Below are 14600 nucleotides of genomic sequence, written 5' to 3'. Positions count from 1 at the left end.
GTCTGAGGGTTGGTCAGTGGTGTCAACAACCAGGGAGCCAGGGCATATCCTCGATCCCCTAATAAAATAAATCAAGATAAAATCAAATAAAAAGACAGCTTTGGCATGGTTTCCAATTTGGTTGATTAATGTTAAGTCATTGGCACATTTACGTAATTTTAAAATTCTCCGTAAATCACAAAATAAATATGACAGAATTATCATTGTAATATTGAATTTTATTGAACTGCACAAGAGAAGAAAACACAACCATGCCAACATGTCGGCACTGAAATGTGCGCAAGAGTACTCCTGAGTGTTCGTAGGATTTGTTCTTACCTACGAATAAATCCAGGATAAGAAGAAATTGGTGAATGCCACAATCTTCGTCAACTGTTCGTAAGTGGGACTTAAGAACAAATTTGTTCGTAAGAACGCTTCGTGAATCTGGCCCATTGTGCCTGAGCGAATCGCAACACACATAAATGAACATCAAATTAAAACTGCAGCGCAAGCGGCTGTATTAGCTGATGAGTTTGTTTTGACTCACAAATCTTTTCGAGACACGTCACAGCGCGATTATGTGCGTCGGGAGCGCACTGAGAATGAGTTTGGTAGGCTTGATCGATCGTCTCCGGTAAAATCCGACTTTAAAAATACATCACGGCAAGTGGCTGAAACAGACAAGTGTCAACAAAGCTCCCAAAAGCTGGGAACCCAACATATACTGTACTGTATCTTTCAGGTCATCCTCAATGTGACTCTGAATTTCTTAGGATTCCCTTTTACCGTGGCTGCCATCGTACTCTACATCAAGAATGCAGTGTATTTGTGGTTGAGATTTATATGTTTTGGCAGTTCGGAGGATATCTCATGGAAAAAATACTCTTTGAGGAAAAATGCCTGGAAAAATGTGCTGTGACCTCAGTCTGTAGATAGTCTATCTGTTTTAGCCTGGAGGATGGAGACCAGCATCAGCACAGCAGTTGGGGTGAGTTGAATTTAAACTCGTGAAGTCCTAAAACCAGTGGTGTGTCCACAGTTCAGTCTTTTCAGACCATCCAGATCATGGTGGGGCTCTTCAACATCGAACTCGGGTCAGGACGTACGAGCACGTATCCTGGGGACGTGAGCAGTTTGGGAGCTGCGTCCTGGCTTGGTGCTGTGGTAAACGGATCTTAGCGTTGCTCTGTTACCATGAGAAAATCAACTTGAATGTTAGGGTTAACCCTAAACATAACAGGATATTCTAAATATTGTCAGTAAATAGGTGCGGCAGTTATTAAAGAATAGCAAAGTAAATATGAGCAACTGGATGCTGGTATTTAATATGTTAAGGCAATTCTTTTGCTCCTGAAAGGCATCAACTCTCTGCTGATCATCCCTTCTGTCACGGAGGTCTGTGTTGCCATCAGCTGGGTTGTGTTGGGGATCAAGGCTTTTCACAAAAGTCCAGGGAGATAAAATCAGGTACAAAATCACATTTGGAGAGTCGACCCTATAAAGACCATAGTACAATAGTTAAAAGAATATCGAACATTTTTTTTTATATTGTAATTAAGAAATAAGGCTTTTCTAATCGGGGGTTTTGCCAGCAGCCAACAATAAATAGCTTTATATCTCATGTTGGTAGTACTTTTTGCAAGGTTTTGCATTTTCTGATAATGCTGGTCATCCTGTTATTGCACTTCCTCAAGAAAACATGCAGTTACAGTAATACTACCAGGTCATAGGGACAGTTTTGACTACTGTCAGGTCATAGTGACACAGAATTTGTAACATGATCTGTGAGCTGGTTGGTGCTAAATAAGCGGCTACTACACTAAATGTAACGCACATGCCGATACCTTTCTGGCCATACATGAGCAGAGCACTGAAAGGAATCAGACACCAGGGGTGCAAAACACCAACTACTGGATGACAGGACAGTTGTTCCAGAGTGCAGGGCCTGACGAACCAGTCTGCACTGTCTGGACTGACTACAGGAAACCCCACGACTTCAAGCCTCATTACTGTACCTGGATCGGAGAGTGGTTACAGCTGTATGGGATCATAGAATATTCATACAAAACACCATGGGGCTATGGGAGACCAACCTTGAGTCCAACTTCAAGCATATTGCATAAGTCAGCATCTAATTCCCAGAGTGTGACCCAGGGGGATCCATCACCTCCAGGCATTGATCCCTGGCAGGGTCCACCCACTCCATTCATGGATCACTACACAGTCAATTCATTCAATCTCTCGTAACCAGGTTCTCTTTCAGCCAACTTTGTGCAGAAGGAAACATATTGAATGAAAGATGTTCAGATCTCAGGAAGCAGGAGGAACAGCAGCTAGTTAGACTTGGCTTCTCCATCAGCTTTGTGAGCTTCCTTAGGACCTGGGGTATTGCTCTATAAACTCTTTAACCCATACACGAACTTACTTAGCATTGTTAACAAGTTAAAGAAGCTAATAACTTGGTCATTTTCTCTTGTATCTGAAGCCATGTCCACATCCGGACCAACTCCCGGCCACTGGGGGCAGAAAGGAGCAAACAGCTGCTGTGACTGCGCAGCATTTCAGGCAGCGAGTAAATCTAATTAATCTGCGTTTCTCTTTCCCCTGGAAGGCTGTTTAAGGTAAAGGGTGTTGTTTCTGTTTTGTTTGGCACGTCGCGGACCAACACTGAAAAAAAGAATAGATTTTTATTTAGTTTTACACAGTCAAGCATTAACTCAGGGTTAACGGACTAATAATAATAGTTAATGAACTTTTTGTCATAAAACTAGACGTAGTAAAATGATCTGTGATTAAAATGATCCCCCCTTGGCCCAGTTGTGACCTCTAATTTAAGAGGAAATCCCAAGTTTAGGGACAATCCCAAGATTAGGGACATATCATGGGAGGATATTCATAGAAGGCTGGATGGTGGTGGTGGGGGGGGGGGGGGGGGGGTGAAAAGCCAAAATGATTATTTTACAGTAAAATACTCTCACGACTTTAACCATTTCTAACTCCTCCAGATTTTTCCTCAATCCCCTCGTCAGCACTGTTGGACTCATACTAACATACCGGTAATCGTCCTCTTTCCTAAAAATCAAGATGATTTTCAACTTTTCCACCATAACCTTTATTCGGACAGATGTATTCCTTTCAACTGAGCTGTTCCAGGTTTCTAAAATATGTTCCTTGGCCTGCACTCAAACTCCCCCATCCTGTGGCAACCGCTGTGATTTTCCACTACTTGCCAGAATCCAGTAGTTTATCGCTGTATCACCATCTGTAGCCTCACCCTCATCTCCCCGCTTCGTCAGCCTTGTCGAATCTCACTGAAAAGCTGTGTTTGGTATCTGCCTTGTTCTAATTCATGGCAGATGCAACCTAGGCTACATTCAAATCAGTAATCAGTAGTAATTTTAAACCTGCAAACTCCACCTTATAGTGCGACAAAGATCCTCTGTGAAAATTCTGTGAGTGAGTTTGCTCACTTTTCTTTTGTTATCAGCAAGTAAATGTCATGTTCCATGGGCAAAGGTTGGCGTTGTCAAAATTAAAGTGCCGGGTAATCATAAGTGGCATACTTCAGAAACATCTGCCTTTATAAATAAATAAAAAATGAAATTCTGCAGAGTTCAACTGACTTCGGCTCCAGGTTGACAGGCAGCCGAGCACAACAATTAAAATTAAAGTTGGAGTAATATTATATTATTATTATTATTATTATTATTGCATAATTAAAACAAGAGAATTCCACCTGCAGAGATATTGTTTGAAAACCTGGAAATAACTGCAAAAAGCATCTAAAAATGATACACTTTCTTGGTATAATATTAAATAAGCACCTTACATTTAAAATACTCTTTTTGGAGGACAGACACAACTGTGCGCTATTTGCATAATTTTGTGATGATTGTTTAACAGGAGTCATCTCGGATGGTTATCAAAAATATTTGCCGGGTTTCCTTAAGTGTGTTTGTCTAGTTGATCATCTGTTTATACAGCTATACACATGCTTATACAGCTATACACATCTGTTGTACCTGTAAAAACATTTTCTAATAACACAGACCAAAACATTAGATGCTGTTAATCCATAAAATGTGATAGAATAAAGTAGTAGCTGAAGTTTTAGATAAATTTATACTGTATTTTATGCAATGTATTTTTAATTTGAATATCACTGTTAAATACCAAATTGTACATTTTAACATAATAATACTTGACACAATATTTTCCAAGATGCTTTTCATTCTGGGAGTAATTTAAATGAAGTCAGTCAAATGAGGACGATTCACACATTCTGTGCGATGGTTGTGGGGGTACTCCGCAATGAGTTCTTTCAACCATTAATCTCATAAATATTCAGCATGGCTGATCATTCTTTATCAATCTATATAAATTATTTACCTATTTTAATATTGTCTTACCACCAACACAATTATGTTCAAATGATTTTAATTACAATCACTGATAGCTTCCATTACCAGGTATTGAGTCCCAACAGTTCAAGAGAAGCACATGGTGAAAGGACAACTATCGTATTCTTTTTATTTTCAAAAGCATCGATAAAAAAATCAACTTTTTCTTAAAACTAAACTTTTTTGGAGTTTTGTGAAATAAGTTATTTGTTTGGTTCCCCTCTGACATGCTGGTATTCCGTCCATCGAGTTTGACTCAGCTGCATAGATCAGATACTTTCCTTTCGATCACTATAGGTGGGGAGGAATCCTAGTTTTAACTTGAACTCTGCTGGCATACTGAAATGTATTCATGATATATATATATATATATCTGTTTAAGCCAAAGAGAAAAACCTATTAGAAACTAAATATATGAGCAAAGATGCTGGAGAGGCAAATATATTAAAATGCTCTCAGATAACACTCCACCCTTTAATGTAGCCTAGATTTTTTTCCCCATTCTGTTATCTGTTTTCTTGTCTGTAAACATCTGTTGCCAGTCCTGGCTGAGGGTCCCTCCTCTGCTGTGGGACCCTATGAAGGGTGTTGTTAACGTCACCAGCCCCCCGGTCAATTGGATGATGGCTTCTCCTGAGTATTTGGTTAGACAGGTGTAGTTAGTGCAGGAATATGTTTTCAGCTTTGAGGGGGGTAGGAAATTTTGTAAAACACAGGTGTAAAACCTACTGTATAACCGCAAAATAAATGGGTGATTATTCCTGTGCGCAGAGAATCAGTCTCAAAAGGCAAATGAAGGGTGGGACTGACGCATGCTGCAGTGAAGTCACCTGTGTGACCTATCCGGGCTAGATCAACCTTCTTGCGACTTGGAGAAAAGAAACACATGTCTAAGGTGTGAGGGTGAAGTTTTAGTCACCCGTGCTGTTCGTCACTAGATTCAGATCGACCACGCAAACAACAGGAGGCCTTGCAAGGGAGGGTCGAGCAGCAGTTCAGGCTTCCTCTGTCAACTCTGCTCGTCTGCTGCTCGCCTCATTTATTGGTGCAAACAGGGCATGTGTCAAACAGGCTCTCACGACTTCTTATCTTCTATTTACTTTTCCCATCTTCACGACTTCTTTGTCTTAACGAACAGGATACCTCTAAGTTCTGCTTATGTAAACAGCTCCAGCACTTAGTTTAAACATTCAAACATTCCTTTTTCTTAACAGCATTCCTCAAACACTTTAAATCTACACATCACAGCATTTGGACGATAATAGTGATAACAACAATTCTTCTCACAAAGGTTCTTGCGAGACTGACTACAACCTTATTAGCAGATGTAAAAAATGCTCGTCTCCTCCTTTCCACAGGACTTCAGAAGATGCCTGTGACTGTGTCAACAGCTGATGGGGTCACTGTGCTGACTTTAACCTCTGACCCCAACAGTTCTTGTCCTCCACTATGCCAAATATTAAAGGGACTTTGCTACAGCCCCAAGTGCTGCACCCTGTCTCAGCAGTTGAAGGAGAACCAAGGAACTTCACAGTCAACCCTGGGGGTGAGCAGCTTGATTTTCATATTGGGCTGCAGAAGGTTGACTGACTTATGCAAAACCCGTACCGGTAAACCAATTTCACATCCATGCTGCCCTTCTTGCACTGGCAGACTGGCAGGTTTTGACCCAAGAGGGTCTTTATTCTAAAGGGGCTAGCCTGAAAAAAGCCCCTGAAATACCAAATACTCTACTAATACTACAAATGATTTTGAGTTGGGCTGATTGAAATGCCTGACATTGTGGTGGAGTGACTCTGCAGTGGGCCTAGCAATTATCTCCCTTGGCCCAAACAAGCTGAACAACAAGCACACTTAACAGTACTCAGTGGCTCAGATCAAGTATGTTCATAGGGAAGCCAAGTAGCTAAGATTGCAAGCAGTAAATAACGTGCACAGTCTTCTTAGCCCAGTACCTTGAAGACACACATCTGATGTAAAATACCCCCTATTTGGCCCAATAGTCATTCAAGTTCATGAGAAAAGAGATAGTAATGGATGTCCAGCTGGATTGAACTTGGCTACTCTGGCCTGCATGGTCCAGAGCTTTCCCATAGAACTCATTCTCTTGCACAGATTCTTCCAAAGATTCCAGTTCCATTTAAAGAACCTCCTCTGGCTGCAGTTATACTAACCAGGGTTTTACCTTTCTCCCATCTTCTCCAGACTCTGCACATTATGATAGGGTTGCTTAACATCGGCTTTTCAGTCATCCTCTGTACCGGAAGTGGTGCTTCATGGGATATAAGGGAAACCTATTTCCCTTTTTGGTTTGGAGCAGTGGTAAACAAATGACTTTTCATTTCTATTTCACAATATTTACATCCAGTTCTGTCAGCTGCTAATATATTGTGTCGTGATAGTGTTAGGTACTGCACAAAATAAATCAGTTGTTTTCAATTTCTGGATATTATGCTTACATAACTATTTAGCTATCAAGAACCATTGTCATGTTATACTTAATATCATTCTGGTCTTTTTCATAGTTCATATTTTTAGGAGCCATGTGCATTTTCTCTGAGAGGCGCCCCAGTCCAGGCCTAGTAAGTTTATCCCATTTTCTTCCTCATTCAGCAAAATAAAATGTTTTAGAATGTTGTATTCTTGACTAGAAGGACACGGTGATATTAATTTTCATTAAAAGATTATAATCAAGGGTTAGTGTTGAAGTTTGTCTAGTTATAAACTGCTCAATGAAAGCTGTATATCACACAGCGCAGTGGGCAAGTTTTCACAATCACAATTCTTATGTAGCTCATGAACTTTTGAAGTACATACTTGGTGGTCTGTACACTGAAGCATGTACATTGCATCTTTGCTGCCCGTTCAGGTGAAATGCAATATGGATACCTAGCTGTCCCTCGTCCACACAGGTCAAGTCTGATGCATGCTTAAATATAAAAAAAATAGGCAGAGCAAGTACATATCCGGGAAACTTGGGACATACTTGACAGTTTGTGGACTTAATTGCAATAGCACTTGGGTGGTGACTGTTAGAGTTGAAACAGAGCAACTCAACAGAACCCTGCATGAATCAACAAAAGACACGCGGGTGACCTTGCAAGAGAGAATCAATCAATCTTTATTTATATAGCGTCTTATACAATCAAAATTGTTTCAAGGCGCTTTCCAGAATCCCGGGGCCTGACCCCAGACAAGCAACAGTGGCAGGAAAAACTCCCCTTTAACAGGAAGAAACCTTGAGCAGGACCAGGCTCATGTAGGGGGACCCTCCTGCTGATGGCCGGCTGGGTAAGGAGAGAGGAGAAGGGGGAGGACAGGTAGAGGATAGGATAGGTAGGAGAGGAGAGGGGAGGGGTAGAGGAGAGGAGAAGTAGAGTGAAGGGGAGGTAGAGGAGAGGAGGAGGAGGGGAAAGAGGAGAGGAAAGAAGAGGAGAGGGAGAGGAAAAGGAGAAGGAGTGGGAGAGGAGAGGGAGAGGGAGAGGAGAGGCACAGAGCACAGAAACACACACAAAAAATATGATGCACAATCACTTCAGCGGGGCCGGAGGTCATTATGCAGCTCCGAGGGCGGCGATACCTGTAAATAAATAGGGGGGGGGGGGGTGGAGAAGCAGAAAAACTACACAAGAATCAGCATAACTAGTCTGCTTGATGAGGAGAGGAAAGGAAACCATGACTCAGTGGAGTGACAGAGGCCTGTCAGGTGATCATGTTTCCGGACCCCGGCAGCCTTGGCCTATAACAGCATAACTAAGATGTGACCTAACGATTAGACGACCCCCTAAGTATGATAATTTGTCTGTCTATGATAGTAACTGGAACTACTGAATTAGTAACAATAAGCTTTTTCAAAGAGGTAGGTTTTGAGTCTGATCTTAAAAGTAGCGATGGAGTCAGCCTCCCGTACCTGGACAGGGAGCTGGTTCCACAGCAGGGGGCCTGGTAGCTAAATGCTCGGCCCCCCATTCTACTCCTAGAGACTCTGGGAACCACAAGTAGACCAGCATTCTGAGAGCGGAGCGGTCTATTGGGCTGATAAGGTATCACTAGCTCCTCCAGGTAGGATGGAAGAGCAGCAGTACGCTCCGAAACCCTCGGTCGCTCTGCTGTTCCGCTGCAAGCCTCCTCCGTTTATTCACATCAGCTTGTTATCACTTTGTGGTATTTCACCCACTTCCTATACGCTCCCAAGGTTTCAGACGCTACACATATAAGCAGTTTCACAATAGCTTTGGTAGTCTAGACAATTGGATTAATACTAAGAAAAGTGAAAACACTATGTTCCTCCTCCATCTGCGTAGGTGCTAAACATACAGATGCATTGTAGCAGTAATATAGAATAATTCTCACATTTCCGTCCTGTTTATCATTTAATGCATCTAGATTCTCATCATCCATAATACATATTTTCACTTTTATCAACTTTAAATGTATTACTTCATTTTGCTAGACAATACATTTCTTACACTCAAGAGTTCAATGTGGGTGCAACTTAAGACATTTCAAACAGTCTGACATTGTGCAGTGCATTCGTCCAAACGTCTCGTGGATCCACTTCTTCTCCTTCATCCAGTAGAGGTTGTTCTGCTTTTTCTGGAGGGAAAACTTCAATCCATCTGGTAAAAGGATCTTTTAACACTAAGCAATATTTCTTTCCTTCACATGGACTAAGTTCAATATAGTCCATATAAATGTGTGGTATAGGTGTATAGGATGGTATAGGTGTTTCACCTTTCTGTGGCTTAATACCTTCCTGAGGACTATGCTTCAAACAAATTGGACATGCTAAATAGAATTTTTTTAGAGTAAGATTGAAATCCTATTGCATAGAACTGTGATTGTACTACCTTTACCATCCCTCCTGTTGAGACATGGCAAGGCCCGTGGCTCACAATAGCCACCCATCTATACATATTTCTTGGCAATACAGGTTTTCCATCAGGCATTGTGTAAATTCCATTCACTATCTTAGCACTGTGTTTTTTTTACTGTAAACAGAACTTCCACTATTACGGTAATAGAAATAATTGTCTCTCTGTGGCTTCCTTTGCGGTTTAGTATGCAAAGTTGTTCCTCAATGTTGTGCTACCTTCCCCTTTTTTGTGTGCAGCACATTTACATACTGCGACAGCAGCCTGTTAAGCAAGTCTCCATGTGTTATTTTCTTTCCTGTACTTATTACCATGCCTCTGTTTTTCCACTGATTTGTAAATATGAATAGTGCAGAGTGTGCATACTGGCTGTCTGTATAAATGGTTCCCTTTTTCCCTTTCATCAATTCACAAGCTCCGATTAGTGCAACTAACTCTGCTGCCTGTGCAGAGTAGTGTGGTTGCTTCCACTGCCGTGTCTATGGTGACAATAGCGTAGCCAGTTTTGTTAGTGCCATCTAGACTCTTTCTTGAAGAGCCGTCAGCATACAAAGTTATTCCTTCTGTCAACGGTGTATCTTTTAGGTCTTTTCTAGGTAACGTACAACTTTCCGTCATATCTAAACATTTATGTTCTGTTCCATCTTCTGCAGTTGGCAAAAGTGTAGCTGGGTTCAATACTGTACATCTTTTAATAGTCAAATGTGGTTGATAGGTGTCGTGCAGGTGACAGGAAGCTGATCTTGCTTTGTAAAAGCAGAACAGAAACTGCATGAGGGACTAAAAGTTCTAACTCATGATACAGAATTACGTTTGCTGATGCTTTTACAGCTTCAGATGCCGCAGCAACAGCTCTTGCACAGATTGGCAGTGCTCTCGCCACAGGGTCTAATCTTTGAGGTTATTATTTGAGGTTTCCACTTATCTCCATGCTGTTGCATCAATACGGAAGTTATATACTCTCCTTTACAATCTACTGTTTGTCTAAATGACTTAGAATAATCAGGAAATGCTAAAGTTTCAGTACTTATCAGTATCTGCTGTATTGTGCTGAATGCTTCATTTGCTTCTGGCTTTTGGTGTGTTAAATTTTGACGTGCAGGATGACATTACTTGTGAAAATATGGTTGGACTTTCACAGTAACCTTGTGGAAATCTAGTCCAAGTATATTGTTTACCTTGGAAAGTAAATGCAAACCAAAACTGGCTGTCTGGGTGCACTGGAATTGAAAAGACATTACTGATTACTGAGTTGAACGGAAATACCTTTCCATCTGATCTTATATCATTTAAAAGTGTAGATGGATCTGGGACTATGGGTGCTCTGTGAATTACTGTGGCATTTACTGCTTGCACTAGCCGCCATTAATTAGATGGTGGAGCTTCATTCACTGGAAACAATGGCGTATTTACAGGTGAGTCGTTGCTTTCTCTAATGAAACCAGCTTTCAGTAGTGACTGTGGGACCGGTTTTATCTCCTGTGCATCTCCTGTGCATCAATGCAGGAGTGTCTTGGAGCCAACTCAAAATGTTCAAAAGTAGCCCAGCAGGAATCCTGACTGAACCCAACTGAACTCAAGAGACTGCAAAATGCTCTTTTACCTGCTGCACCCTATTTTCCCAGATCTGCAAATGTAAATGTAAGAATCTAAAAAAGATAGTATGTGAAAACATGCCGACTGCACTGTTTGTTAGATTTGTGTTATGTGGTAGTCTTTTGAACCCCCTCCAGTGAAAATGTCTGATGAAAATGGCTGGGCAGCATCCCGGTTTCATGACTTTTGTAGGCAATATAAATTTGATAGTGATATGAACGTCACTCTGCAAAATAACGTATGAATATTGTTTTCTTATTATTATTGGAGTTGATCTTTATGCGTTATTTATTTTCCACCCACGAGGAAATTGACATTGTTATTTGCTGTTGTCTACTTTTCAATGAGAATATTATAAATTGACATTCCTTGATATCATTTTTTCCCTGCCTATCATTGATTGTTTTAAGCTAAAAGAAAATCTACATAATATTTGACCGGAATTTCTCTGATAAATTGGTCGGTCACAGTGCCAGTTCCTTTTTCTCGGGGGAACCCTGATATCTTTTGTTATTCTCTTAACTAATGTTTTGTGTGACTTTGTTCTGATTTTGTTCTTGTTTCTAAATGTGTCTTTCAGGTCTTTCTCAATGTGACTTTGAATATTGTGGGATTTGCTTTTGCCGTGGCTGCCATCGTACTCTACAGCAAGAATATAGCCAATTTTTATATATACTGGATATGCGAAGATTACCACTCACACAAATCCCAATGGCAAAAACTCTATGAGGAAAAATGCTTGGAAAAAATGGCTTTGACCGAAGTAAGTGTGAAATACTGCAACTGTATTGTATATGATGTCCTTGATAGTAGATTAGAACAGAATAAAACTTTATTCACCCCCATTGGGGAAATCGTGCTCAGAGAGGAAAATCACAAAAACGTATAATATAAACTGCAGTTAAGAGTTCTGCTATTATAAAATAGCGGGGTGTTTACCATTGGCCCTGGATTCAATTGAATCTGGATTTTATACCATGATTTGGAATAGTATGAAAGAATTTGTGTACCATTCTCTAATACTCCAGAGCAGGATCTGTCTACTACTGTCTACTGTCTTCTATCCAGTATGTGATGGATAGGTCCATGTTAGCCAATATGGATACTAGTTTGTCCATTGTCCTCCTCCACTATAGCCTTAAAGGCCTTCTGTTTGCAGTCAATAGAGCAGCCAGCCAGGTTGTCCACTCTGTTGGTATTGCTGGCTCTGATGCTCAAGAACTCTTTCAAAACACTGGATTTCACAATCCCGGGTCACATTGTATCCTCCTCAGTACTTGGACATCCCCAGACATGAGGGCTCTCTTCTTGTTCAGAAGCTCCCCTAGGTTGCTAGGTTGTTGTTAGGTTAATTCAGATTCAGATTTCCTTTATTTGTCCCACACGGGGAAATTTACAGCGCAACAGCAACAGCAAAAGCATGCAGAGAAAAAAATAAAATAAAATTTGAGATAATAGAAAATATACAAAAAAAGGATGTATATATAATAATCCAAGATAAATGGATAATTGTATACCTGTACATAATACAGAGGGTGTATACAATGTACATATCACAATATATAATATTCAACGAAATGTCCTTAAAGCCATGATGAAACTCACTGAAGTTGATGTCCTCTTCACGCGCCTGATCAGCAGGCTGCCTCTTGACTAGAGGGACATACTCAGGGGTCTGCTAGATGAGCTTCAGGGTCCTGTTGTCTTTGGTAGGACAGGCCAGCAACGGTTTTGTCTAGGGTGACATAGTCGGAGTCACCAGTTGAAACGGTATTCCAAATTCTATCAATAAGAAGGTCAAAATGTTTATGCCAGTCATTTAAGAAATGTAAAGTAAATATGACTAATTGGATGCTTTTTATAATCGCATTAATATAAGCTGCACACTGAAAAGAGATTTAACTATAGAGTATATATGTATTTCAGGTGCTCCTGAAAGGCATCAACTCTCTGCTGATCATCCTTTCTGTCACGGAGGTCTGTGTGGCCATCAGCTCGGTTGTGTTGGGGATCAAGGCATTTCGCAAAAGTCCAGGGAGAGAAAATAAGGTTCAAAATCAGCCTTTAACGACCAAGTGAATTTCAATGTGTTTTAGTCTTTACTCATTTTTCCCACAGTTGCAAAACATGGTTATTGAACATTTTATATCTTCTGAGAAATAAGGTTTTGCTAATCAATTTTCTTGCTAAAACAGCAATAAATAGCTGTATTTTTATATTTATCCCAGAAATGTTCCATAAGGCTGCACCATAAAGTTCACATATTAAAATATTTCTTTTAGTATTGTGGAAATTTTCATCTAAATGCAGAGGACATTTCAGAAGGCTCAACAAAGTATCATGTTTTCTCTGTTGCATTTGGATGTAGCATTTTTGTCTTTTCCTGAACTTGAACTTTCTTTTACAGAGTGCTGAAGATCCAGAACAGTGCACGCCACTACTGGATGAATGCACCGACGACCCTTCAACCTGAAACAGTTTCTGCACAACAGCCAAACGGCTTCATCTATCTGCACTATAGCCTATAGTTCTGTAATACTTATATGCTGCTGTTTACATTTTTCTGTGCAGCAAATTTACTTTCATTTACATTAAGTTGCAATAACCTACAATACTCTTCACTATGAGCATAACTGCTATTCTTAAGATGAATTTAAACTAAAAGCTTTCTGTTTTATTTGCTTTTTTGTATCAATAATCCGCTTGGTCTTTTTTTGTTCAAAGGGATTTCCTGTTAAAGGTTTAAATAAAATTAAAATTGTAATGGGTAAGTGATCTTAGTAATTTTTTCTTGGTCTGCAAACTATTTTGCCCTGAGAACCAAACGGATTCAAAGTTTAAACCACAGACAATTAAACAGATTCAGAAAACAGAACAGTTTTTCAGTCTGGGATAGGATTGAACCGGTTTTACAGGAAGGACCTAGCCAAGAGGTGATCCTTATGCTTGTCCTAACAGAAGTAGCATATTTTAGATTCACTGAGTAAAGAAATCTGGCTTCAGGCACCGCTGCCGTAGGAATCAACAATGAGTGCTGCATGTTTGGATTCGATAACATTGTTTTGCAGTATCAACGACTGTTTATTCTGCCTGCTGTGACATTTTCACACAGTCCTCTATTGAATGGTTTGGTTGTATGAATACAGTGATCCCTCGCTATATCGCGGTTCATCTTTCGCTGCTTCGCGGGTTTTTTTTTTTTTGGTTTTTTTTTTACAGTGCCTCTGAATCCTGATTGGCTCAGGGGCTTTACTGTTGTTTAGAAATAAAATATTGACGCTGTACTGTATTGATTTTTCACTTGTCAACAGTTTTCGTTTCTGTACATTCTGCCAACTTTACGTTTGCACTTGGTCGCTTAGCAACCATGGTGAGAATGGCCACTGAACTAAAGCGCACAGCACAAGAATGGGACCCTTTGATGAGTCGTTCATTGCAGTTCTCAAATATAACTGAAGGTGGCATATCCGTTTATAAAAATCTTCTTGCCCAGAAAAAGAAAGAGCGCCAACAACTACCTATAACAATGTTCTTCTCTCGGAGAAAGACTCCTGCGCCTCCAGTAGAAACAGACGCTCCAGCGGAGCGGAGTCAGGACGCAGAGGCACAGCTGGGACTGGGAAATACGCGAGTGACAATGTTTCCAACCTTGTACAGTATTACTGTATTAAAATTATTGTTTTAAACAAAGTTTGGTCTTTAAAACAGGTTTTGATGTTTGGTTTCATTCTACTGTTCAGTATTGCAT

At 40.4% G+C, this 14600-nt stretch overlaps 1 protein-coding gene across 2 annotated transcripts; it reads left to right on the top strand.

Annotated features, from left to right (window-relative positions):
* The first annotated feature begins 2508 nt into the window (after window positions 1-2508).
* On the top strand, window positions 2509-13627 carry LOC101079366 (membrane-spanning 4-domains subfamily A member 12-like). 2 transcript variants are annotated; one of them, XM_011605112.2, is made up of 8 exons: window positions 2557-2603; window positions 2988-3038; window positions 5741-5928; window positions 6588-6704; window positions 6908-6964; window positions 11433-11615; window positions 12779-12901; window positions 13260-13627. In XM_011605112.2, the coding sequence occupies exons 3-8, from the start codon at window positions 5752-5754 to the stop codon at window positions 13323-13325; spliced, it is 723 nt and encodes a 240-aa protein (XP_011603414.2). In that variant the 5' UTR covers window positions 2557-2603; window positions 2988-3038; window positions 5741-5751; the 3' UTR covers window positions 13326-13627. The 2 variants fall into 2 exon arrangements, with proteins under 2 accessions (XP_011603413.2, XP_011603414.2); XM_011605111.2 differs by lacking the exon at window positions 2988-3038 and having other exon boundaries at window positions 2509-2603.
* The last annotated feature ends 973 nt before the right edge of the window (window positions 13628-14600 follow it).

Source organism: Takifugu rubripes, chromosome 7, assembly GCF_901000725.2.
Source record: "Takifugu rubripes chromosome 7, fTakRub1.2, whole genome shotgun sequence".
Lineage (NCBI taxonomy): Eukaryota > Metazoa > Chordata > Actinopteri > Tetraodontiformes > Tetraodontidae > Takifugu > Takifugu rubripes.
This window is presented reverse-complemented; position numbering and strand designations above follow the sequence as displayed.

Excerpts from the sequence above, each read along its gene's own strand:
- LOC101079366 (XM_011605111.2), top strand. The coding sequence starts at position 5,752 with ATGCCTGTGACTGTGTCAACAGCTGATGGGGTCACTGTGCTGACTTTA. Across the intron at positions 6,705-6,907 it reads CTTTTTGGTTTGGAGCAGTG|TTCATATTTTTAGGAGCCAT; the intron begins GTAAACAAATGA and ends TCTTTTTCATAG. Across the intron at positions 11,616-12,778 it reads AAAAAATGGCTTTGACCGAA|GTGCTCCTGAAAGGCATCAA; the intron begins GTAAGTGTGAAA and ends TATGTATTTCAG.